General features: G+C 51.4%; 1 protein-coding gene across 6 annotated transcripts in view; it reads right to left on the minus strand.

Moving 5' to 3' along the window:
• Window positions 1-23,076, minus strand: part of IFT172 (intraflagellar transport 172) — a 105,219-nt gene that overhangs the window by 38,533 nt on the left and 43,610 nt on the right. For all 6 annotated transcript variants that reach the window (XR_010600012.1, XR_010600013.1, XM_005293612.4 and 3 more), the window contains 6 exons: window positions 21,795-21,907; window positions 18,737-18,904; window positions 18,171-18,307; window positions 16,187-16,294; window positions 15,478-15,562; window positions 14,903-14,995 (listed from right to left, as the gene is read on the minus strand). Coding sequence is in view for 4 of the 6 variants with exons in the window: in XM_005293612.4 (XP_005293669.2) it covers window positions 14,903-14,995; window positions 15,478-15,562; window positions 16,187-16,294; window positions 18,171-18,307; window positions 18,737-18,904; window positions 21,795-21,907 (704 nt within the window). In the remaining 2 variants the exon portion in view is untranslated. The remainder of the gene's footprint in view (window positions 1-14,902; window positions 14,996-15,477; window positions 15,563-16,186; window positions 16,295-18,170; window positions 18,308-18,736; window positions 18,905-21,794; window positions 21,908-23,076) is intronic.

The raw sequence follows: 23,076 nt of genomic DNA on the forward strand, positions 1-23,076 counted from the left end.
TTTACAGACGCCAATACTGCCTCAGTCCCAACCTAGAGGGACCTGCCATTGATCATAGATTCATAGATTCTAGGACTGGAAGGGACCTCAAGAGGTCATCGAGTCCAGTCCCCTGCCCTCATGGCAGGACCAGATACTGTCTAGACCATCCCTGATAGACATTTATCTAACCTACTCTTAAATATCTCCAGAGATGGAGATTCCACAACCTCCCTAGGCAATTTATTCCGGTGTTTAACCACCCTGACAGTTAGGAACTTTTTCTTAATGTCCAACCTAAACCTCCCTTGCTGCAGTTTAAGCCCATTGCTTCTTGTTCTATCCTTAGAGGCTAAGGTGAACACGTTTTTTCCCTCCTCCTTCTGACACCCTTTTAGATACTAGAAAACTGCTATCATGTCCCTTCTCAGTCTTCTCTTTTCCAAACTAAGCAAACCCAGTTCTTTCAGCCTTCCTTCATAGGTCATGTTCTCAAGACCTTTAATCATTCTTGTTGCTCTTCTCTGAGCCTCTCCAATTTCTCCACATCTTTCTTGAAATGCGGTGCCCAGAACTGGACACAATACTCCAGTTGAGGCCTAACCAGCGCAGAGTAGAGCGGAAGAATGACTTCTCGTGTCTTGCTCACAACACACCTGTTAATGCATCTGTGACGAACTGGGCCTGTTCTCACTGGGGTCTGTGAATGCTGACAGGGGAGTGTGCTGGGATAGTCTGCATTGGAGGATGGGATCGGCCCGGGGGCGCATTCCTGGGAGTGTAACAGGAGAACCCAGGAAGGGGTTGAAGGCCAGGTGACTCCTTAGCCCGGGAAACTGAACAAAGGCTGTGGGAGGGGTCGCTGAAGGCAGTGTGCTGGAAGCAGGCTGGAGAGATGGCTGGGAGGCAGAGATGGCTCTGACCTCCCAAGGGGGGCTGGGCTGGGATGCCCGGGGACCCCAAGATGGACCTAACTGAGGGGGTCCCTGTTGTCAGTGCCTGCAAGACCTGTCTTGGACTGTATTCCTGTCATCCAAATAAACCTTCTGCTTTACTGGCTGGCTGAGAGTCATGGTGAATCGCAGGGAGCCAGGGGTGCAGGGCCCTGAGTTCCCCAATACTCCGTGACAACTGGTGGCAGCGGTGGGATCTACTGCACCCCGTGGACGGCGCTTCCTGCAGTAAGTGACTGGGGAGCAGTAAAACGAAGGGGGATTGACGGGGACCAGGCATGCTGAAGAGTGAGAGAGAGACGGTTATTACCCCTGGGAGTGTGTGACCAGCGAGGAGGACTTTTGCAGTAACAGGGTCCCCCGGGGGGATCGCAGCGAGTGGTCCCAGGGGCGGAGGAGTCTGCAGCTCGACCCTGGCTGAGAGGCGGTGACCTCGAGAAGGGCTGGCACACTAGGGGGCCCCCTGGGAACTGTGGGGAGCTGTGAGCACACAGGCCGGTGAGTGGCCAGCAGGAAGATGTATGCCAAGCGGCTTAAGAGCGACCTGGTGGAGCTGTGCAAGCAGAGGCGGCTGCGCGTTGGGAGGCTCACCAAAGAACAGCTCATTGCCCAGCTGGAGGCGGAAGATCGCGCGAATGAACTGATCCCTGTGTCTCAGGGAAGCAGCCTGGCAAATGCAGCGCAGGCACCAGTGTCTGTCCCAGCTGGGAGTGGTCAGCCGGCTGCTGAGGGCTTCCCGAGACCCCTCCTTCCTATGCCTAGGGGAAGGGTGGGGAGGAGCCCAGCAAATACCGAAGGCGCCGTGACCCCCCCGGCCAGCAGGGGGTCCCCCCGGCGAAGCCCGCCGGCCAGCAGAGGATCCTCCCGGCGACGTTCGGCATCCGGGGAGCGGAATTGGCTGGAATGGGAGAAAGAGCTAAAACTGAGAGAGCTGGAGGATCGTGAACGACAGAGACAGCATGAACGGGAGGAGAATGAGAGACAGCATCAGCGTGAACGGGAGGAGAAAGAGAGACAGCGTCAGCATGAACTGGAACTGGCGAGATTGAAGGGCAGCAAACCCCCGGCTGCGGTGAGTGAGGGGGGACCCAGGACTGCACGGGGCTTTGATAAGTGCATCATGGCCCCATACAAGGAGGGGGAGGACATGGATGACTTCCTGGAGGCCTTTGAGACGGCCTGCGAGCTGCACCGGGTGGACCCCGCGGACCGACTCCGGGTCCTTACCCCCTTACTGGACCCCAAATCCGTGGCATTGTACCGCCAACTGGGAGAGGCAGAGAAAGGGGACTACGAACTATTCAAAAAGGCCCTGCTACGAGAGTTTGGGCTGACTCCTGAGATGTACCGGGAAAGGTTCCGGAGTCAAGATAAAACCCCTGAGATCTCCTATTTGCAACTAGCCGTCCGCATGGAAAGATACGCCAGCAAGTGGGCTGGTGGGGCCCAGACGAAGGAGGACCTGATTAAACTGCTGGTACTGGAGCAACTGTATGGGCGGTGCCCATCCGACCTGAGGCTGTGGTTGGTGGACAGAAAGCCAGAGAACCCGCGACACGCCGGGCAGCTGGCTGATGAGTTTGTAAAGAGCCGGTCAGGGGGTGGCAGGGAGGAGCCCCAAAGGAACAGGCCCGCCGCGATGCAGAGAGAGAGTCACCCGGGGACCTCCCAAAGGGGGAATATGGGGAATCCCCTCCCACGGGGAAGGCCCAGCATCAGGGACAACCGACCGGCTCGAGGGGACCCACGGGACCTGAGCTGCTATTACTGCGGCCGAAGAGGCCACGTTCGGGCCCAGTGCCCCAAGCTCAAGGACAGACTGAGCAGACCGAACCCGCACCGGGTTAACTTGGTAGAGGCCCAGACGGACGAGGGGCAGGCTTCCCACGCAAGAGGGGCTGGCAGCTTATCAACTGCTCAAGAGAGAGAAGGGCCCCTGGCCAGCTTCTCTGGAGGGCCAGATGCTCCGGATTCAAAGTTCTCCGTTTACAGGGTTGGCGCGGGGCTGTCCCTGCGGAGCGAGTGCCTTGTTCCCCTGGAGGTGGATGGGAAGAAAGTTTATGGTTACTGGGACACGGGCGCAGAGGTGACACTGGCCCGGCCCGAGGTGGTGGCCCCAGATCGGGTGGTGCCCAACACCTTCCTGACCCTGACCGGGGTGGGCGGGACCCCATTCAAGGTTCCCGTAGCGAGGGTACACCTGAAATGGGGGGCCAAGGAGGGCCCCAAGGACGTGGGAGTGCACCACCATTTGCCCACTGAGGTGTTGATGGGGGGGAACCTAGAGGACTGGCCAAGCAGCCCCCAGACCGCCTTAGTTGTGACCCGCGGTCAGAGCCGGCGAGGGGCACTGCGCCCTGGCCTTGGGGGGGGTGCCTTGCCTGAGGCGCAGGACCCTAACCTGGTGGGGAGGGAACGCCCAGGGACGCGGCTCAGGGAGGCTGCAGCTTCGGACCCAGCGGGCGAGAAAGAGCAGGTGGCCATCCCCGTCCCAGCTGCTGAGTTCCAGGCCGAGTTACAGAGAGATCCCTCCTTGCGGAAGATAAGGGACCTGGCCGACCTCAATGCGGTACAGCCCATGGGACGAGGTGGCCGGAAAAGGTTCCTATGGGAGAAGGGGTTCCTGTACCGAGAATGGGCTCCCGCAGGGAAAATGGAGTCAGGGGGGAGCAGGAGGCAGCTGGTGGTACCCCAGAAGTATCGCCGCCAGCTGCTGTGCCGGGCCCATGACATTCCCCTCGCAGGGCACCAGGGAACCTGGCGGACCCAGCAGAGGCTGCTACGGAGCTTTTACTGGCCTGGGGTCTTTGTTACTGTCCGACAGTACTGCGGATCCTGTGACCTCTGTCAGAGGGGGAGGAAGGCCTGGGACAAGGGGAAAACAGCTTTAGGACCCTTGCCCAGCATAGAGGAGCCTTTCCGGAGGGTGGCCAAGGTAAAAAGGGCGGCTCTGAACCAAGAGAGCCCAAAGCACAGACCTCCAGACTGGAGCGCTGGGAGAAGACCACAGCCCAGTTGGAGCCCCAGAGGTATGGGGGTGGGAAAAGGGCACAGGCCGCATAAACCTTCCCACATGCGAACTGCGAGTGCCATCAAGCACCCCAACCTAAGGGGGGGCGTGAAACTGGAGGGGCCTGGTGTAATTCTCACCAAGGAATGGGAGGGATGCGGGGGCATCCATGGGAACGGGGGTAGGTTCGAACTTCCCCGGGTCACTGGCTAAAGTGACCCTGCTCAGTTCGGTCTCGAAGGGGGGAGAGATGTGACGAACTGGGCCTGTTCTCACTGGGGTCTGTGAATGCTGACAGGGGAGTGTGCTGGGATAGTCTGCATTGGAGGATGGGATCGGCCCGGGGGCGCATTCCTGGGAGTGTAACAGGAGAACCCAGGAAGGGGTTGAAGGCCAGGTGACTCCTTAGCCCGGGAAACTGAACAAAGGCTGTGGGAGGGGTCGCTGAAGGCAGTGTGCTGGAAGCAGGCTGGAGAGATGGCTGGGAGGCAGAGATGGCTCTGACCTCCCAAGGGGGGCTGGGCTGGGATGCCCGGGGACCCCAAGATGGACCTAACTGAGGGGGTCCCTGTTGTCAGTGCCTGCAAGACCTGTCTTGGACTGTATTCCTGTCATCCAAATAAACCTTCTGCTTTACTGGCTGGCTGAGAGTCATGGTGAATCGCAGGGAGCCAGGGGTGCAGGGCCCTGAGTTCCCCAATACTCCGTGACAGCATCCCAGAATCACGTTTGCTTTTTTTGCAACAGCATCACACTGTTGACTCATATTTAGCTTGTGGTCCACTATAACCCCTAGATCCCTTTCTGCCGTACTCCTTCCTAGACAGTCTCTTCCCATTCTGTATGTGTGAAACTGATTTTTCCTTCCTAAGTGGAGCACTTTGCATTTGTCTTTGTTAAACTTCATCCTATTTACCTCAGACCATTTCTCCAATTTGTCCAGATCATTTTGAATTATGACCCTGTCCTCCAAAGCAGTTGCAATCCCTCCCAGTTTGGTATCATCTGCAAACTTAATAAGCGTACTTTCTATGCCAATATCTAAGTCATTAATGAAGATATTGATCAGAGCTGGTCCCAAAACAGACCCCTGCGGAATCCCACTTGTTATGCCTTTCCAGCAGGATTGGGAACCATTAATAACAACTCTCTGAGTACGGTTATCCAGCCAGTTATGCACCCACCTTATAGTAGCCCCATCTAAATTGTATTTGCCTAGTTTATCGATAAGAATATCATGCGAGACCGTATCAAATGCCTTACTAAAGTCTAGGCATACCACATCCACAGCCTCTCCCTTATCCACAAGACTCGTTATCCTATCAAAGAAAGCTATCAGATTGGTTTGACATGATTTGTTCTTTACAAATCCATGTTGGCTATTCCCTATCACCTTACCACCTTCCAAATGTTTGCAGATGATTTCCTTAATTACTTGCTCCATTATCTTCCCTGGCACAGAAGTTAAACTAACTGGTCTGTAGTTTCCTGGGTTGTTTTTATTTCCCTTTTTATAGATGGGCACTATATTTGCCCTTTTCCAGTCTTCTGGAATCTCTCCTGTCTCCCATGATTTTCCAAAGATAATAGCTAGAGGCTCAGATACCTCCTCTATTAGCTCCTTGAGTATTCTAGGATGCATTTCATCAGGCCCTGGTGACTTGCAGGCATCTAACTTTTCTAAGTGATTTTTAACTTGTTCTTTTTTTATTTTATCCGCTAAACCTACCCCCTTCCCATTAGCATTCACTATGTTAGGCATTCCTTCAGACTTCTCGGTGAAGACCGAAACAAAGAAGTCATTAAGCATCTCTGCCATTTCCAAGTTTCCTGTTACTGTTTCTCCCTCTTCACTGAGCAGTGGGTTTACCCTGTCCTTGGTCTTCCTCTTGCTTCTAATGTATTGATCAAACGTCAATCAGATGAGATGAGGACTCCCTGAGCTCCTTGACCTGCAGCCACCCTCCCTCACAATTCCTGATAAGCTTTAAAATCATCACGAGGGGTGAAGTTGCCTCTGAGGAGGAGGAAGCCAAGACTGGACGTGGTTGAATTTCTTCCACAGCCTGTTCCTCTGCTTTCACCGCCTCGTCTGAGCCCAGTACTGGACGTGGGATGGGGCAGCTCGGTGCAAGGACTCCCCCACCGAGATGAGGGCATGCAGCAGGCACGGCGAGGGGAGGATCTAGAAGTTGGGGGGAAAACCCAGGGGTTCCAACAAGGCCACCGAGACAGGCCTGGTCCCCAGGGACCTCCTGGCCACGTTTCCATAGTAATGCCCACGGTGGGGCTGCGCTGGTGGGTGGAGAAGGAGGAGAGAGCAGGGATCCGCGGGATATGCTTCAGCATTGTGAGATACGAGAGCCCATCTCTGAGTCCCACAGGGAAGCTTCCCTTCCCTCTGACCATGGAGGGGCTGGTCCAGTGGGTGCTGGGGGCTGGCCCCGAGAACCTGGGGACGGGCACAGCATTGCCATCATTGCTGGCTTCCCCTCAGATGATACCAATGGGCTGCCTGTCCAGGAGGCAGGCAGCTGGCATGGTAACACAAGTGGCACTGCGGGTGTTGGTGCCAGGCGGGGCAACGGGGCCCAGGGATCTGACTCCTGCATGGCCAGCGACACACAGAAGCAGAGCAGATTCCTTGCCGCTGTGAACACTTCCAGGGCAGTCGGCACTGAGAGCGTGTCTGCCATTGCAGTGCTGCTGAAGTTGATGGTGTTGCTTCTGGCACCGCACTCAACAGTGCCCTCTCCGGCACCGAAGCCAACTGTGCCGGCGTAGGCACTGATTTGGAGGAGGAGCGCTTAGATTTCATATGCACTCTATACCACTCCCTCTTGCCCCTCTTACCAGGCTTGCAAGGTTGAGCTCTTCCCCTGGTTGGTTCCTCTTTGGAAGACTTATATTTCTTCCTCGGCACAGGTGAAGGAGATCGCTGCCGGGACTCCAGCAACATTGGAGGTGAGCTTTTCACTGGAGCGATAGCCCTTGGCACTGAGTTGGACCAGGATGGCTCCAACAGCGGTCTGAATGCTGCCTCCATCAGCAGGAATTTCAGCCTAGCCTCCCTATCCTTTTCATTCTAGGCTTCAATTCCCGGCAAATCTGGCATTGGTCTTTCACCCGTGCTTTGCCCAGGCACTTAAGACAACTACTGTGCGGATCGCTCACCAGCATAGGCTTTGAGCAAGAAGCACTTGGCTTGAAGCCCAGCAACTGGGGCATGCTGGCAGCAGAACACTGAAATGGAGAAAAACAACAAAATCAACCCTCCCCCCCATTTTTTTAACCAAACAACTAAAACTTACTAACTATAACAACACTAAACCACAATGATACTACCTACACAGCAGAGAGAAAGCTGTTCTGCCAATGAACAGGGATTCCAGCGACTGCCACGGGCAGTAAGAAGAAAAATTGGAAAGAGTCCAGCGAAGGGTAACAAAAATGATTAAGGGGCTGGTGCACATGACTTATGAGGAGAGGCTGAGGGAACTGGGATTGTTTAGTCTGCAGAAGAGAAGAATGAGGGGGGATTTGATAGCTGCTTTCAACTACTTGAAGGTTGGTTCCAAAGAGGATGGAGACTGTTCTCAGTGGTAGCAGATGACAGAACAAGGAGTAATGGTCTCAAGTTGCAGTGGGGGAGGTTTAGGTTGGATATTAGGAAACACTATTTCACTAGGAGGGTGGTGAAGCACTGGAATGGGTTACCTAGGGAGGTGGTGGAATCTCCTTCCTTAGAGGTTTTTAAGGTCAGGCTTGACAAAGCCCTGGCTGGGATGATTTAGTTGGGAATTGGTCCTGCTTTGAGCAGGGGGTTGGACTAGATACCTCCTGAGGTCCCTTCCAACCCTGATATTCTATGATTCTATGATTAAGGAACTACGAGTGGGCTAGCGACAGCTCTGCCCTTCAGACCTGACTGCAGTGGCATGCAGCAGCAGAGGGTGCTCGAGCCGCCCAATGAGTACCGCTGAGGGAAAACGCTTCCAACGGCCATGTGCTGGGAGCACAGACACTGAGAGTGGAAAGCACATGTGCAATCTCTCGAAGAAGAGAGTCCCAGGGCAACAGGGGCAGCCTCAGCAGTGCATCCTCATGGCCCAATTCCCCAGCAGCAAGTGTCCTCATGGCCCAATTCCACAGTGCTAGATTTGAAGGGGCGGAAGTTGGTGCCGAGGGAGAAGAACCTTCACAGAAGCCAAAGAACTGGAAGAGGCAGCGACAGCATTAACTGAATTTGGAGAAGCAGAAGAGCAAGAGGTTCCATAGAGGGGTATGTGTGGAGAGACCACGAGAAGCCAATTCCCCAGGGAACCTATGTACCAACTTGCGGACCCAGTTTAAGGAAGGGGGGATATAGATGTCTACCTCAGTGCCTTTGAGAATGCTCGTGATGTAAACCAGTTTGAATCTGCAGACCAACTCCGCTGTCTCACTCCGTTAGTCAATCTTAAAGTGGCAGAGGTGTATAGCCAGATGGACAGAGTGAATACTGGGGACTATGAACAGATCCAAAAGGCTCTACTCAAGTCTGACTGGAAACCTGCGGCTTATAGGGAGAGGTTTCAGGGTGTATAAATGACTCAGGATGTGATGTATACGATAGCTACCACACTGATAGGAGGAGATGTCCACAAATGAGGTAAAGGTGCAGGTGTTGCTACGTCGGAACATTTATATGGCCTAGTTGGTTTAGAGGAACTCTGAGATAGTCCCCACAAGCTTAAATGTGATTAGTGGAGAGGAAGCCTGAGGATCTGTGTAGTGCAGGCCAATTGGCGGCAGAAGTTGTGGTCAGTAGGTCCAGGTATGAAAAGACAGTAGGTCCAGAGGGGATGGGCCTAAGCATGGGTCATAGAATCAGAGAATTTAAAGCCAGAAGCGACCACTAGACTATCTAGTTTGATCTTCTGTATATCACAGGTCACCAACACCACCCAGCAAAGGCACACTAAACCCAACAACCGAAATGAGACCATAGTATTACAGCCCACAGGAGACTAGACAATCATAGAATCGTAGGACTGGAAGGGACCTCAACAGGTCTTCTAGTCCAGTCCCCTGCACTCAAAGCAGGGGTTATCAAACTTCATTGCACTGTGACCCCTTTCTGACAACAAAAATTACTACATGACCCCAGGGGGGACAGATGTCTGAGCCCGCCCAAGCCCTGCCGCCTTGGGGGGGGGGGGCAAAGCCCAAGGGCTTCAGCCCCAGGCAGGGGGCCTGTAACCTGAGCCCTACCGCCTAGCGCTGAAGCCCTCGGGCTTCGGCTTTGACCTCGGGCGGTGGGGCTCAGGCTTCGGCTTCAGCCCCAGGCTCCAGCAAGTCTAAGCCAGCCTTGGTGACCCCATTAAAATGGGCTCATGATCCACTTTGGGGTCCTGACCCTCAGTTTGAGAACTGCTGATCTAGACCATCCCTGACAGGTGTTTGTCTAACCTGCTCTTAAAAATCTCCAATGATGGAGATTCCACAACCTCCCTAGGCAATTTATTCCAGTGCTTAACCACCCTGACAGCTAGGAAGTTTTTCCTAATGTCCAACCTAAACCTCCTTTTCCCAATGTCCAACCTAAACCTAATTTAAGCCCATTGCTTCTTGTCCTATCCGCAGAGGTTAAGGAAAACCATTTTTCCCCTCCTCCTTGTAACAACCTTTTATGTATTTGAAACTCTTATGTCCCCCCTCAGTCATAGTGGACCACAAGCTAAATATGAATGAAGAGTGGAACACTGTTGCAAAAAAAAGCGAACATCATTCTGGGATGTATTAGCAGGAGTGTTGGAAGCAAAACATGAGAAGTAACTCTTCCGCTCTACTCCGCGCTGATTAGGCCTCAACTGGAGTATTGTGTCCAGTTCTGGGCGCCACATTTCAGGAAAGATGTGAACAAATTGGAGAAAGTCCAGAGAAGACCAATACAAATGATTAAAGGTCTAGAAAACATGACCTATGAGGGAAGATTGAAAAAATTGAGTTTTTTTAGTCTGGAGAAGAGAAGATTGAGAGGGGACATGAAAACGGTTTTCAAGTACATAAAAGGTTGTTATAAGGAGGAGGGAGAAAAAATGTTCTCCTTAACCTCTGAGGATAGGACAAGAAGCAATGGGCTTAAATTGCAGCAAGGGTGGTTCAGGTTGAACATTTGGAAAAATGTCCTGTCAGAGTGGTTAATCGCTGGAATAAATTGCCTAGGGAGGTTGTGGAATCTTCGTAATTGGAGATTTTTAAGAGCAGATTAGACAAACACCGATAATACTTAGTCTTGCCTTGAGTACAGGGGATTGGATTAGAAGATCTCTTGAGGTCCCTTCCAGTCCTACGATTTTATGACTCTGTGTCCACTCTGCTAGTGACAAACTCACAAAAACTAAGGGAGGGTGTGAAACTGTTCTGTATTGGGTTATGAAACCTATTCTGTAAGAATCTTGGAAGTGCCTGGGAGGAGAGCTACCAAGTGGGTGGGAAATCAGTTTTGGCATCCATGAACAACAAATGTGGGTTGAACTTCCCAGGTCTCTCTCGAAGAGGAAAAGATGTGACAAAATGAGAATTTCTATACTATTTTATGAGCATATTGTTGGCATGCACTGTGCAGTGTTGTTGTAGCTGCGTTGGCCCCAGGATATTAGAGAGACAAGGGGGGTGAGGTAATATCTTTTACTGGACCAGCTTCTGTTGGTGAGAAAGACAAGCTCCCAAGCTACACTTGCTAAACAAACAGTTCCACCTTGTATTTAGCTGTGACACTCTGAGCACCACTGCCAGACCTGAAGAGCTGTGCGTAAGCTTGAAAGCGTGTCTCTTTCACCAACAGAAGTTGGGTCCAATAAAAGATATTCCCTCCCCCTGTCTCTCTATGTGTGACTTACTGGACTAGAGATTGCTAGCCAGTGGGTGTTAACGGGCTGAAAACCTGCTCATGGGCAGAGACGGAGACTTGAGATATTTGTGTCATGTAACTGTCTGGAGTGGGAGGAATGGATTGTTAAAGGACTGGCTGAAACCAACCCACATCAACAGAAGATCCGGAAAGACAAAGGGAGCCTCAGGGACTGAACAACTGACCCCTATTTATGGGAAACTGACAAAGAGACAGAGGGGAAGGGCAAATGGATTCCACGCCCGCTTGGCTTTGTGATGTGCTGCTTGGCCAGGCTGGACTATGTCTATGCAAACGTAAGGACTTTCCGATGCTGCATTACAGCTGACTAGCCCTGCTCCGTTTTGAAATAGCTGCCTGGTGTCACTGCAAATAGCTGCGGAGGTGCATTGGTCCCTGCAGTCTCAGGTGGACTCACTGGGCAGGAATCACACTGTGAAACAGTAGTGCTGGAGCCCAGAGGCTCAGTTTAGGAGATGTGGAGGCTGTGTGGCCTACCCTTAAGGAAGAGCAGGACTCCTTGGGGGACTGCAGGGGTTCCTCCAAGGGACTGCTTAAAAACAGGGACAGAGCACAGATCCTGTGGATCTGAGACAAAACAGAAGAGGCCTTTGAAGCCCATTTCACAAGTAGGCAGAATATTGTATGTGAAGGGCCAAATTTAACAGAAGGTGACAGGAACAAGGGGAAACAGTAGGGTTGCCAACAATAGAAGGACTACACCTAGTAGAGAAACTGGAATGCATTAATGGCAGAAAGCAACCTGTGCAGGAGATGTATCCACACGTCTTCCCAGGGCCAGGACAGCTGTTAGGGGAGTTCAAAAGAAAACTGGTGCCATCAGTGACTCCCTTTGCTCTCACAGCCCCACACCACATCCCCACACCCTGCTAGCGAAAGTCAAAGAATTCATGAGAATGGAAGATATGGGGATTTCCCAGACAGAAGAACCCACTGCCTGGTGTGCGAGAACGGTTGAAGTATCAAAAGCCCAATGGCAAAATCCAGCTTTGCCTGGACTTTACACAATAAAATAAACATGTGTGCAGAGAAAGAAAAGACAAATGCTTCCTGCAGTTGACCAGATATTAGAGATTAATTTATCCCTGCGGCTGGTACTTCAGAAACAGATGCTCTCCAAAATCCATGAGGGACACTAAGGTATAAACAAGTACAAGGCATTTGCACAACAATTGGATGATCTCTGAGAAGGCTGTGAGGTATGTAACAAGGAAAGAAAACAATCACCAGAGCCACTGCTCTCTACAAAGCTACATGACAGACCATGGCAGTGGGTAGCCACAGTTTTTCTGGAAAAGACACATACATTATTGTAGCGGATTGCCTCCCCAGGTACATTGACTTAGCTATCCTTACACAGAGTTCATCAGCACAATCATCCAGAAACTAGTCAATATCTGCAAGACAGGGAGTTTCTGAAATCCTCATGTCTGATAATGGACCTCAATTCACCTCCGAAACATCCCTAGCATTTGCACAGGACTTGGATTTTGAACGTTGTACTAGTAGTCCACATTATCTCCAGAGCAACGGGGAGATGGAGAGGTCGGTGCAGACATTACAAAGACTTCTGCAAATATCAGTGGACCCACAGAAAGGACTCCTAGCATATCAGTCAACACTGTTTGCCTCTAGGCTATCTCCAGCAGAACTTCTGATGCAAAGACAGTGAAGGAGGCTTTTACCTGTGGCACTGACTCAGCTCAAACCTCACTGGCCCGACCTGAAGGAATTTTGAGAATGGGATGCTGAAATAAACATTCGGCAGCAGCAAAACTTGAATGTTTGGCACCGAACAAAAGCAGGGCCTGGACTGAGACAGAGATAAAGTTCTGCTTAAAGGCTCGCAGACATTTGGAACTTGACAAAAACTCCCAGATCCTACCTAGAGAAGACTCCAAGAAAACTTCTCTGGAGGAACTGGCTCCATCTTCAATATTTCCCAACCCAACAGAGGACCAGGAACCTTCAGGTACTCTGTCAGGATGTGAGAGCCTCTCTTAAGGGAACTCCACACCCAAACTCAACAGAAATGAGAACAGTCTGGATGTGTGACCACATCTCCTCCACGACTTGATCTTTAGAATACTGCTCAGGACTATTTAAATGCTATTGAAAAGGGGACATATTAGTGTAAACAGTTTTAAGGAATCAAGTATCAGGGGGTAGCCGTGTTAGTCTGTATCTACAAAAACAACAAGGAGTCTGGTGGCACCTTAAAGACTAACAGATTGATTTGGGCATAAGCTTTCGTGGGTAAAAACCTCAATTCTTCAGATGCATAGAGTGAAAGTTACAGATGCAGGCATTATATACTGACACATGGAGAGCAGGGAGTTACTTCGCAAGTAGAGAACCAGTGTTGACAGGGCCAATTCAGTCAGGGTGGATGTAGTCCACTCCCAATAATAGATGAGGAGGTGTCAATTCCAGGAGAGGAAAAGCTGCTTCTATAATGAGCCAGCCACTCCCAGTCCCTATTCAAGCCCAGATTAATGGTGTTAAATCTGCAAATGAATTTTAGTTCTGCTGTTTCTTTAACATTAGTGGATGTGCAGGTGAATGAGCCCTTGATGGTGTGGCTGATGTGATTGGGTCATATATGCAATCATGTGCCAGCAATGCCCCTCTGCCATGTACATTGGCCAAACCGGACAGTCCCTCCGCAAAAGAATAAATGGACACAAATCAGACATCAGGAATGGTAACATACATAAGCCAGTAAGTGAACACTTCAATCTCCCTGGTCATTCTATTACAGATTTAAAAGTCACTATCATTGAACAAAAAAACTTCAGAAACAGACTTCAAAGAGAAACAGCAGAACTAAAATTCATTTGCAAATTCAAAACCATTAATTAAATTAATGGAGATGTCCTATCTCCTAGAACTGGAAGGGACCTTGAAAGGTCATCAATTCCAGCCCCCTGCCTTCACTAGCAGGACCAAGTACTGATTTTGCCCTAGATCCCTAAGTGGCCCCCTCAAGGATTGAACTCACAACCCTGGGTTTAGCAGACCAATGCTCAAACCACTGAGCTATCCCTCCCCCCTGTGCTTGAATAGGGACTGGGAGTGGCTGGCTCATTACAGAAGCAGCTTTTCCTCTCCTGGAATTGACACCTCCTTATCTATTATTGGGAGTGGACTACATCCACCCTGATTGAATTGGCCCTGTCAACACTGGTTATCCACTTGCAAGCATTATATATTGACACATGGAGAGCAGGGAGTTACTTCGCATCTGTAACTTTCACTCTATGCATCCGAAGAAGTGAGGTTTTTACCCACGAAAGCTTATGCCCAAATAAATCTGTTAGTTTTAAGGAATGTTCAGTGTATTTTGAATTGCTGTGTGAAAATACTCTGGTTATTAATTTAGGTTTTAATCTTTTATTATAAAGAAAGGGAGGTGTGGAGTGGTTATAGAACTCCTGTTCTCCACGAGAACTATAGCAAAAGTGAAAATGCTGTATTTTTATGATTTCTTGCAATATGACTTACACTCCAGCAGCACAGGAGAGACTACAATATTGACACAATAAAGAGGAAAGAAACAATGTGAAAGGAGCAGACAGACCAAATGTACAACCTTAGAACAGTGCACAACTCGACTGGGAGACCAAAGCACCTTTGGAGGGAAGGTAGGAAAAGCTGTGCAAGATGTGGCAAGACACCAAGCCACAGCTGGCAATAACCAGCAAAAGAAGCAGAATGTAGGAGATGCCACAAAATGAGACATTTTGGACATGTTGAGCGGGCAGCTCAAAAGACATAGGAAGGAACTTCCTGGTAGAGTTCTCTGGATGTTGCATATGTCTCCTGACACATCATCAACAAATGAGCCTCCCACCCCACCTCACCCCACTCCTGTACCTCAGGGAAAACCTCACCGCCAATTAATCAGATCTCCGCCTCCATGCCCCAGGGGCAAACCTCATAGCCAGCAAATGAGCCCCCCCTCCCCAGGGCAAACCCCATAGGCAACAAATGAACTCCACCCCCCAGGGTAAACTTCTCAGCCAACAACGGACCCTCCCTCACCTGCTCCAGGAAGATCATCTCTGCGAGCTTGTAATTCTTCTCCAGCATGGCTAGGCGGGCACGCACATGGTAATAATCTGTGCCGTCCCCACCCTATAAACACACACAAACATCTCAGACAAGCTGGGGGATGCGGCACTGGGCATGGTGCAAGAGAGGTGGCTGTGAGAGGCCAGCAACTGGCACCCTGTGAGGGAGGCAGCTGCAGGAAGGGTGCTCTGGGCACACCATGAGGGAGGAAGCCGGGGGGCACTCTGGGCAGCTCGTGAGGGAGGCAGCTGGGGGGTGCTCTAGGCGCCCCATGAGGGAGGCAGCCGGGGGGCACTCTGGGTATCCCGTGAGGGAGGCAGTCAGGATGGGTGGAGCTGGGAGGCCTGGGTGAAGGACAGTGTGAGCAATTCCCACATGGCTCAGGGTCTCCAGAAACCCCTGCCAGGCCAGAGTGATCGGCTGCACACTCTCCAGGCCGGGGAACGTAGGCGTGGCGCGCGCGTGCACACACACACACACACACACACACACACACACACACACACTCACTCTCTGCTGCACAGCAGAAGTGAAGCTTGACTCACATATTCCTTGGCCACCTGGTCGGCGATCTCATTGGTTTCATGGAGGAATCGCGCCTTTGACACGTGGCCCAGCGCTGAGAAGCATCTGGGGAGAGGGAGGAGGGCAGAGTCACCGGCAGCATGGGCTGCTGAGCAGATACTTGGGCTTTTATCTGCCCTCAGACCCAGAAGGCAAGGCCAGGGCTCAGAACACTGGGGCAGGTTGTCACAGCGAAGTAAGGCCAAGCCATAGTTCAGTCTGACTCCACAGGAGGGAGCTCGAGCCCCATGCTCTGCCTGTTTTCCACCCCCACAGAGCCATGAGCTCTGCTCCGCAGGAGGGAGCCCCAGACACATGCTCTGTCCATGCCCCACCCTCACAGGGCTGTTGGCCCATGGCAGGGAGCCCCAGACACCTGTTTGTATCCCCCACCCCCCGCCATGAGCTCTGCTCCGCAGGAGGGAGCGCCAGCCACTTGCTCTGTCCACACTGTGATCTGCAGCAGAGCTATGCTACGCGGGCATGTGTCCCCACGTCTGGTAAGACGGAGCCAGCTCCTGGGATGGAGAACACTGCGCACCCTACTGCAGGAACTCTGGCTCCCAAGTAGCACTGACAGGCACAAGATCCAGTTCTCCTTGGCCAGAACCTGGGCCACTGGGATCAGGCCTCTGGGGCGTGAGGAAGCCCCAGAAGGAAAGGTACCGGGTGGCAGGTTCCTCCCTGTACCTCTCAGCGATGTGCAGCTGCTTGGCCTCCAGGGCCAGTCTGCTTAGGGTCTTCCACATGGCTTCGGTCTCCGTGGACATTTCCAGCGTCTCCAAGAACGCAGCCGCTCTGGGGAGAGGAGGGTTTGCAGCACGTTAAAGCAGAGGGAGGTGAGTTACATGAGACCCTGCAGCCGGGATGGAGGCAGGTCACTGGGAGGCCCTGGGGCTGAGCAGCCCCTCAGCTGGGCCTGTCCTAGGAGTGTCTGACGCTCTCTTCCACTTTGGAAAACCCAGATGGATTTTGTTCCACACAACCGCCACCCTTCGCCCTTTCTCCTGGCCACGGACAGGGCTCTGGCTGGTGCTACATTAACTGCTCAGTCCCTGCCCTGCATGTCACCCCAGAGGCCCAGAAGCCCATCCAGCCCTGCCGCCCACTCTCTGGCTGTGTCTGAAACCATCTCTCTCATGCAGGAACTGGCTGTGGGCAACCCAAGGAGCCCCACCTGCTGGGCCTCTCTGGGGATCCATTGAAAAGCATCACAGCTCCGCGGAGGGCAGTGACAGGGGAAGCCTGAGGACGGCAAACCAGAGCTAGCCATTTCTTGTTGCTTATAACAGTCACAGACACACCCCGTTGTTACCCCTCTGGCTACAGCAGGGAAATCCTGTCCCCCCTGAACTCCCAGTGACTTCACTGGGGCCAGAGTCTCACACAGCGAGTCTCTGGGTGCTGAGAACTAGGCTGGCTCTTTTTGACCATTTGGCCAGAAGCACAAAGATGTGCCATGTTTTACTTCAGAAGCAGCTCAATACCACACCCACCACCCCAAATCTACCTCCCACTGTTATGCAAACAGGGGGCCAAGTTGCAGTTCCAGCCCCACAGGCCCACAGAGCCCCACAGACGGTGTCTGCGTCCATGCACAGGCCCATGTGGGCTCAAGAGGCTTTTGCAGAGCTCTCCACCTCTGAGGAGACCTGACATACACACGCAGCCTGGAACAGGCCCTCACACACACTGCGCAGAACCGGCATTCGTCCCTTTGTACAGAACGGCCATACTGGGTCAGACCAAAGATCCATCTAGCCCAGTCTCATATCTTCCCCCAGTGGCCAGTGCCAGGTGCCCCAGAGGGAATGAACAGAACAGGGAATCATCAAGTAATCCATCTCCTGTCTCCATTCCCAGCTTCTGGCAAACAGAGGCACCATCCCTGCCCATCCTGGCTAATAGCCACGGATGGACCTATCCTCCAGGAATTTATCCAGTTCTTTTTGAACCCTGTTATAGTCTTGGTCTTCACAACATCCTCAGGCAAGGAGTTCCACAGGTTGACTGTGCGTTGTGTGAAGAAATACTTCCTTTTTTTGTTTTAACTCTGCTGCCTATTAATTTCATTGGGAAACCCCGGTTCTTGTGTTAGGAAAAGGAGTAAATAACACTTCCTTATGTACTTTCTCCACACCCGTCATGATTTTATAGACCTCTGTCATATCCCCCCTTAGTCATCTCACATCTATTAGCACACACTCATGCTCTGGCTGTGCTCTCATATTTGCACACATATCCTGGGAAATCACACCTGGCTACTGCACTCCCTTCTGCTACTTATACTGGGCTCAGGGGAGTCTGGGCAGATTCATTCTGTAAACTGCCACACCGCTCACAGCTCCTGGCTCCGCTCCCCTCCAGCTCTCCGGGGATTTTCTCTTGCTGTCTGCCCTGTGACGGATGGGTCGGTGATCACCAGGGACCCTCTTCTTCCCTTGAATGAAGCTGGCACCACGTCTGGTGGCTGCCCTCAGACATCTCCCTCCTGCCCACGCCATTCTGTTCAGTGGCCAGTTGCCCTGTCCCCCACGAATTGCACCGTGTGGGCCAGATGGCTCCCCCATGCCTGCTCTTCATCACAACACCTCCCTCACTTCCACCCACCCTTTAGCCTCCTTGTGGACTCCACTGCCCACCCCACCCCGTGTCGCTGGCTGCCAGGACTCACCTGCTATAGTCCCCATCATCAATGGCTGTTCCAAACTCAATGAGCCCCTCGTCCAGCATGTAGGACACCGTGTTCACCCCTTCTGCCACTATCACCTCAGTCTTCCCATTGCTCCGCTCCAGGTTCACGATATCCCCCTGAAAGAGCCCCAGACACCTCAGCACCTCCGCTCCCATTCCACCTTCCACTGTCCACGGGGAGGGGGCTGGGGGCACACTGGGAAGCTCTGCCGTAGTCTCCTACAGGTAGATGAGCTCAGCAGAACTGACCCCCACCAGGCACTTGGGCTAACCCCACCATCACAAGCAGAACTAAGAGAAAGGCCATTTCTCCCAGTGAACTCCCCCACTTCACCCACCCGCTTTCTGCTCTCTCCATCCCCTCCTACCTCACAGCTTTCAGGAAGGTCAGACCCCAGGCTTCCTCCTATTCCCCTTTCAAAGCACCACCCCATCTGTCCTCGCTCCATAAAATACTGATCTGCCCAGCGCCCTCCCAGAACCCCCACACATGACGCTGGGTGACAGTGGGGAGCTCTGGGGGAAGTGAGCAGACTGGAATTGTACCTTCAGCGGGAACATGGTCACTCGCTCTGGGGCATCGTTGTTGTACCAAATGCAGAGGCTGTTTCTGTTCTGAGCCACCACCACATCACTGCCTGGGACCCACTGCACATAGGAGCAATAGTTCAGGATCGTGGTCTTGGTGCTGCTCTCAATGTCATAAAGCTGCAACTAGATGAGGAAAGAGACAGAATCAGCAGGGCCTGTGACTGGGCTGTGACCCACCCCGGCGAGGACACTGGCACCCTGCGTCCAACCACCTAGTGCAGTGACACAGCCGGATCTCGCATGCTGAGCCGGGTCGGGCGTGCTCAGCACCTCGATGGGAGATCTGCCAGGCACAGACGTCTGCTGCAGAGACTGAGGTAAGTAGGTGTGTGTGTGTGGTGTGTGTGTGTGTGGGGGGTGTGCTCTCCTCTCGGGGCAATACTGAGCCCAAGGACCCAGTATGGTGCTAGGCTGTGCTGTGGGGCCACTCCCAGAGAGAGCCAATTGTGAGGATCTGGGGAACCTGTTTTCACAAGGGGTTTCTAGGCATAAGCAAGAAATCCCCAGCTGCTTAGCCTGGGCTAGCCCTAAAGGTCAACTAGAACTTGCTGATTATAGAAGCCTGTATTACCTTTTCATACCTAAGACCGTAACTCATTCATGTGTCTATGTTTGCTTGCTTTAATCTTGTAAATAACTCTCGGATTTCCTTTTCCTATTTAATACATCTTCATATAGTTTACTATCAGGCTACAAGTGTTGTCTGTGACTCTGTGTTAAGGCGATTAAAGTGCCTGAGGAATTTGCACTTGGTGCAGGTGGTTGGTGAAATCTACGTTTAGAACTCACAACCAGTTAGGGGTTTGTGCCCTGGTTTTTAACAGTCTGCCCTGAGGTTGCTTTTGTGCTACCATTGGGAGCTATATGTAGGCCATACATACTTACAGGATGGGGGAATCTATCCTGGGAAGCAGTGACTGAAAAAGATTTGGGGGTCATGGTGGATACTCTGCTGAACACAAGCTCCCAGAGTGATGCCGTGGGCAAAAGAACTAATGCCATCCTGAGAGGGATCAATAGGGGAATCTTGAGCAGGAATAGAGAGGTTTATTAGGCACTTGGGTGAGCGTTGCTGGAATACTGTGTCCTGCCTTATAGTGACAGACTCATGGAGCTCAATCTCTGTAGCTTAGCAAAGAAAAGGATGACTTGATCACAGTCTATAATATCTACACAGATTCATAGAAAAGTAGCCTGGAAGGGACCTTGAGACATCATCAATCCAGCCCCAGTGCTGTGGCAGGACCAGTAACCCTAGACCAACCCTGACAGGTGTTTGTCCAACATGTTTTTTAAAAATTTCAATTATGTGAATTCCACAACCTCCCTTGGAAGCCTATTTCATAGCTTAACTACCCTGAGAGTTAGAAAGTTTTTCCTAATGTCTAACCTAAATCGTCCTTGCTGCAGATTAATGACCATTATGTCTTGTCCTCCTTTCTGTGTGATCGCCGTCCTTTTTATAACAGCCCCGAGCATAGCTGAAGACTGTAATCGCCTCCCTCCCCCATTCTTTTCTCAAGACGAAACAGGCCCAGTTTTTGTAACCTTTCCTCCTAGGTCAGGTTTTCTAAACTTTTTATTGTTTTCGTTGCTGTGCTCTACTAGCCTCTCTCCAATTTGTCGATATCTTTCTTTAAGCGTGGCCCGCAGAATTGCACATAGTGTTCCAGCTGAGCCCTCAAGAGTGCCGAGTAGAGCACGACAATTAATTCCCATCTCTTACATACAAGACTCCTGTTAATACATCCCAGAATATTAGCCTTTTTCACAGCTGCATCACATTATTGACTCATATTCAGTTTGTGATTCACAGGAATCCCCAGATCCTTTTCAGCAGTACGACCACCTAGCCAGTTAGTCCCCAGTTTGTAGTTGTGCTTTTGATTTTTCCTTCCTAAATGAAGTACTTTGCACTTGTCTTTTTTGAATTTCATCTTGTTGTTTCAGACCAATATGTCAAGATCATTTTGAATTCTAATCCTGTCCTCCAAAGAGTTTGCAACCCCTCCTAGTGTGGTGTCATCTGCAAATTTTATAAGCATACTCTCCACTGCATTATCCAAGTCATTAATGAAAATATTGATATTACTGGATACAGGGTTGACCCCTTCAAGACTCTACATGGGGAACAAATATTTAATAATGGTTGGTCAATCTAGCAGAGAAAAGCACAACACAAGCCAACCGCTGGAAGTTGAAGCTAGACAAATTCAGACTGGAAATAGGACACACGTTTTTAATGGTGAGAGTAATTAATTATTGGAACCATTTACCAGGGGTCGTGGTGCATTCTCCATCAGTAGCAATTTTAAAATCCAACTTAGATGTTTTTCAAACAAATCTGCTCTAGTAATTATTTTGGGGAAGTTCCCTGGCCTGTGTGAGACAGGGGATCAGCCTGGGTGATCACAGTGGTGCCGTCTGGCCTGGGAATCTATCATCTGTGAAACGCGGCTCTCTCCAGGGAAAGGTGAGCTGCAGTGTAAAGCACAGTGTTCAGGATGTTTGTTGTTTTCTAGAAGATCTGTGTATTTCTCGTGTGATTGTGTAAACAGCAACGGCGTTACAATCCCGTGCAAAGTGTCTGTGTGTTTCATGTGATACAGCTATCACGCACCCATGAAGAGGTAAACTGTGGGCCCGGAACGCCCCCAGCTGGAGTTCAGGGAAAGGGTGCATTAAAGCTATGGGCAAGTCTAAGGGGCCAGTACTGATTCCAGGGGCTGAGCAGTGTGGTAGCAGCTCTCTGGAGAGGGTGCTAGACAGGGGCTGTGCTCTGAGAATGTGACTAGAGGCCCCAAAGCAGTGGCAGTGCTTGGATGCTGTGCAGTGTCCAGAGAATTAAAACACCTGGGATTGAGCGGCTGGATCCCCTCATGGCAGTCTGGCAAGCGTCCGAGAGGGGACACTAGATTAGAGATGTGACACCCACCTTCCCCGCCACCTTCCCTGCTCCTGGGCAGGCCCAGCTCACTGCCCGTACCCTGGGCATGCTTGTCTCCCACCTCACCCTCATCTTCTTGTCCCTGAAGAGAAGCTTGTGGCCCGTCTCATTCAGCTCCAGCCAGTCAATCTTGCTGTCATGGCTGATGGTGCCAATGTTGTAGCCACCAACAAGATCCACTGGGAAAGGGAAAGAAGAGAGGCTTGGTATGAGAATGTTCTGTCAAGCCAGGAGGTGAATGGCAGGGCAGAGCTGCAGAAGCCTTGCTGCAAAGGGGGTACTCAGTCTGTGGGCAGGCGAAGGATGGAGAAGGATTATTTAGGGTGGTACAAGGGGGACACAACTCAGAGCAAGGGGATGACACTGAGAAAGGGACACATAAGCTGCATATCAAGATAAGTCCCCTGACAGCGAGCTATGTCAGGCAGGGACTCATCTCCCAAGGATGGAAGCCCATCCATCTCCTGCGACATGTAAACTAGTACCAGACAGAACACTAATAAATTCCCAGGCAAAGAACATTGTTAAACAAAGTGAGAGGTTCCAAACTGCTCTCTGTGATCAGCGTGTGCTAGAAAATCTCTGTTTCCTCCTCCCCGGAACACACCAACATTTCAGTAAAGTGGGAAATTACTTACCTTATAGTAACTGATGATCTTTGAGATGTGTTGTCTATAAGTCTTCCACTCACGGGTATTGTGCACTCCCTAGCGCCACAGATAAGACATTTTCTTCTTACTAGCAGTCCCCCGTTGGTCTGCACATACTCACACAATCCATCCCGCCCAGGCATAAAGGGGTGGGGTGGACCAACTGCCACTAAATTCCTTCACTGGCCGAAATCTTGCAAGGCCTTCATATAGTGGGGAAGGAGGATGGGTCATGGAATGCATACAGACAACACACATTGAAGAACATCAGTTACTAGACGTAAGTAACCTCTTTTTCTTAACTGAGTGGTTGTCTATGTCTTCCACTCATGGAGACTGAAAAGCAATTGACCAGTGGAGGTGGGTACACAAGTGTTACATAAAGACAGATCTAAGTAACAAAGCTGTAACAAAGGTTACATCTTCTCTAGTTGCCTGTCCAGCTACATAATGTTTCATGAGAGTATGAACAGAAGCCCACGTGGCTACCTTAGGAACTCCTAAAACCCAGACATTACTAAAAGAAGCTATGGAATCATCTTAGGCTCTTGTAGAATGGGCCCTAATTACTAACGAGATGTGTTGTTTACGTCCATTACACATTAGGTGCGCGCGCTGTGTGCACGGACGTCGGAAACTTTTTCCCTTAGCGGCTCCCGTCGGGCTGGCAGGGAAGCCCCCGCCAGAGTGGCGCCTCA

Source organism: Chrysemys picta, chromosome 3, assembly GCF_011386835.1.
Source record: "Chrysemys picta bellii isolate R12L10 chromosome 3, ASM1138683v2, whole genome shotgun sequence".
NCBI lineage: Eukaryota > Metazoa > Chordata > Testudines > Emydidae > Chrysemys > Chrysemys picta.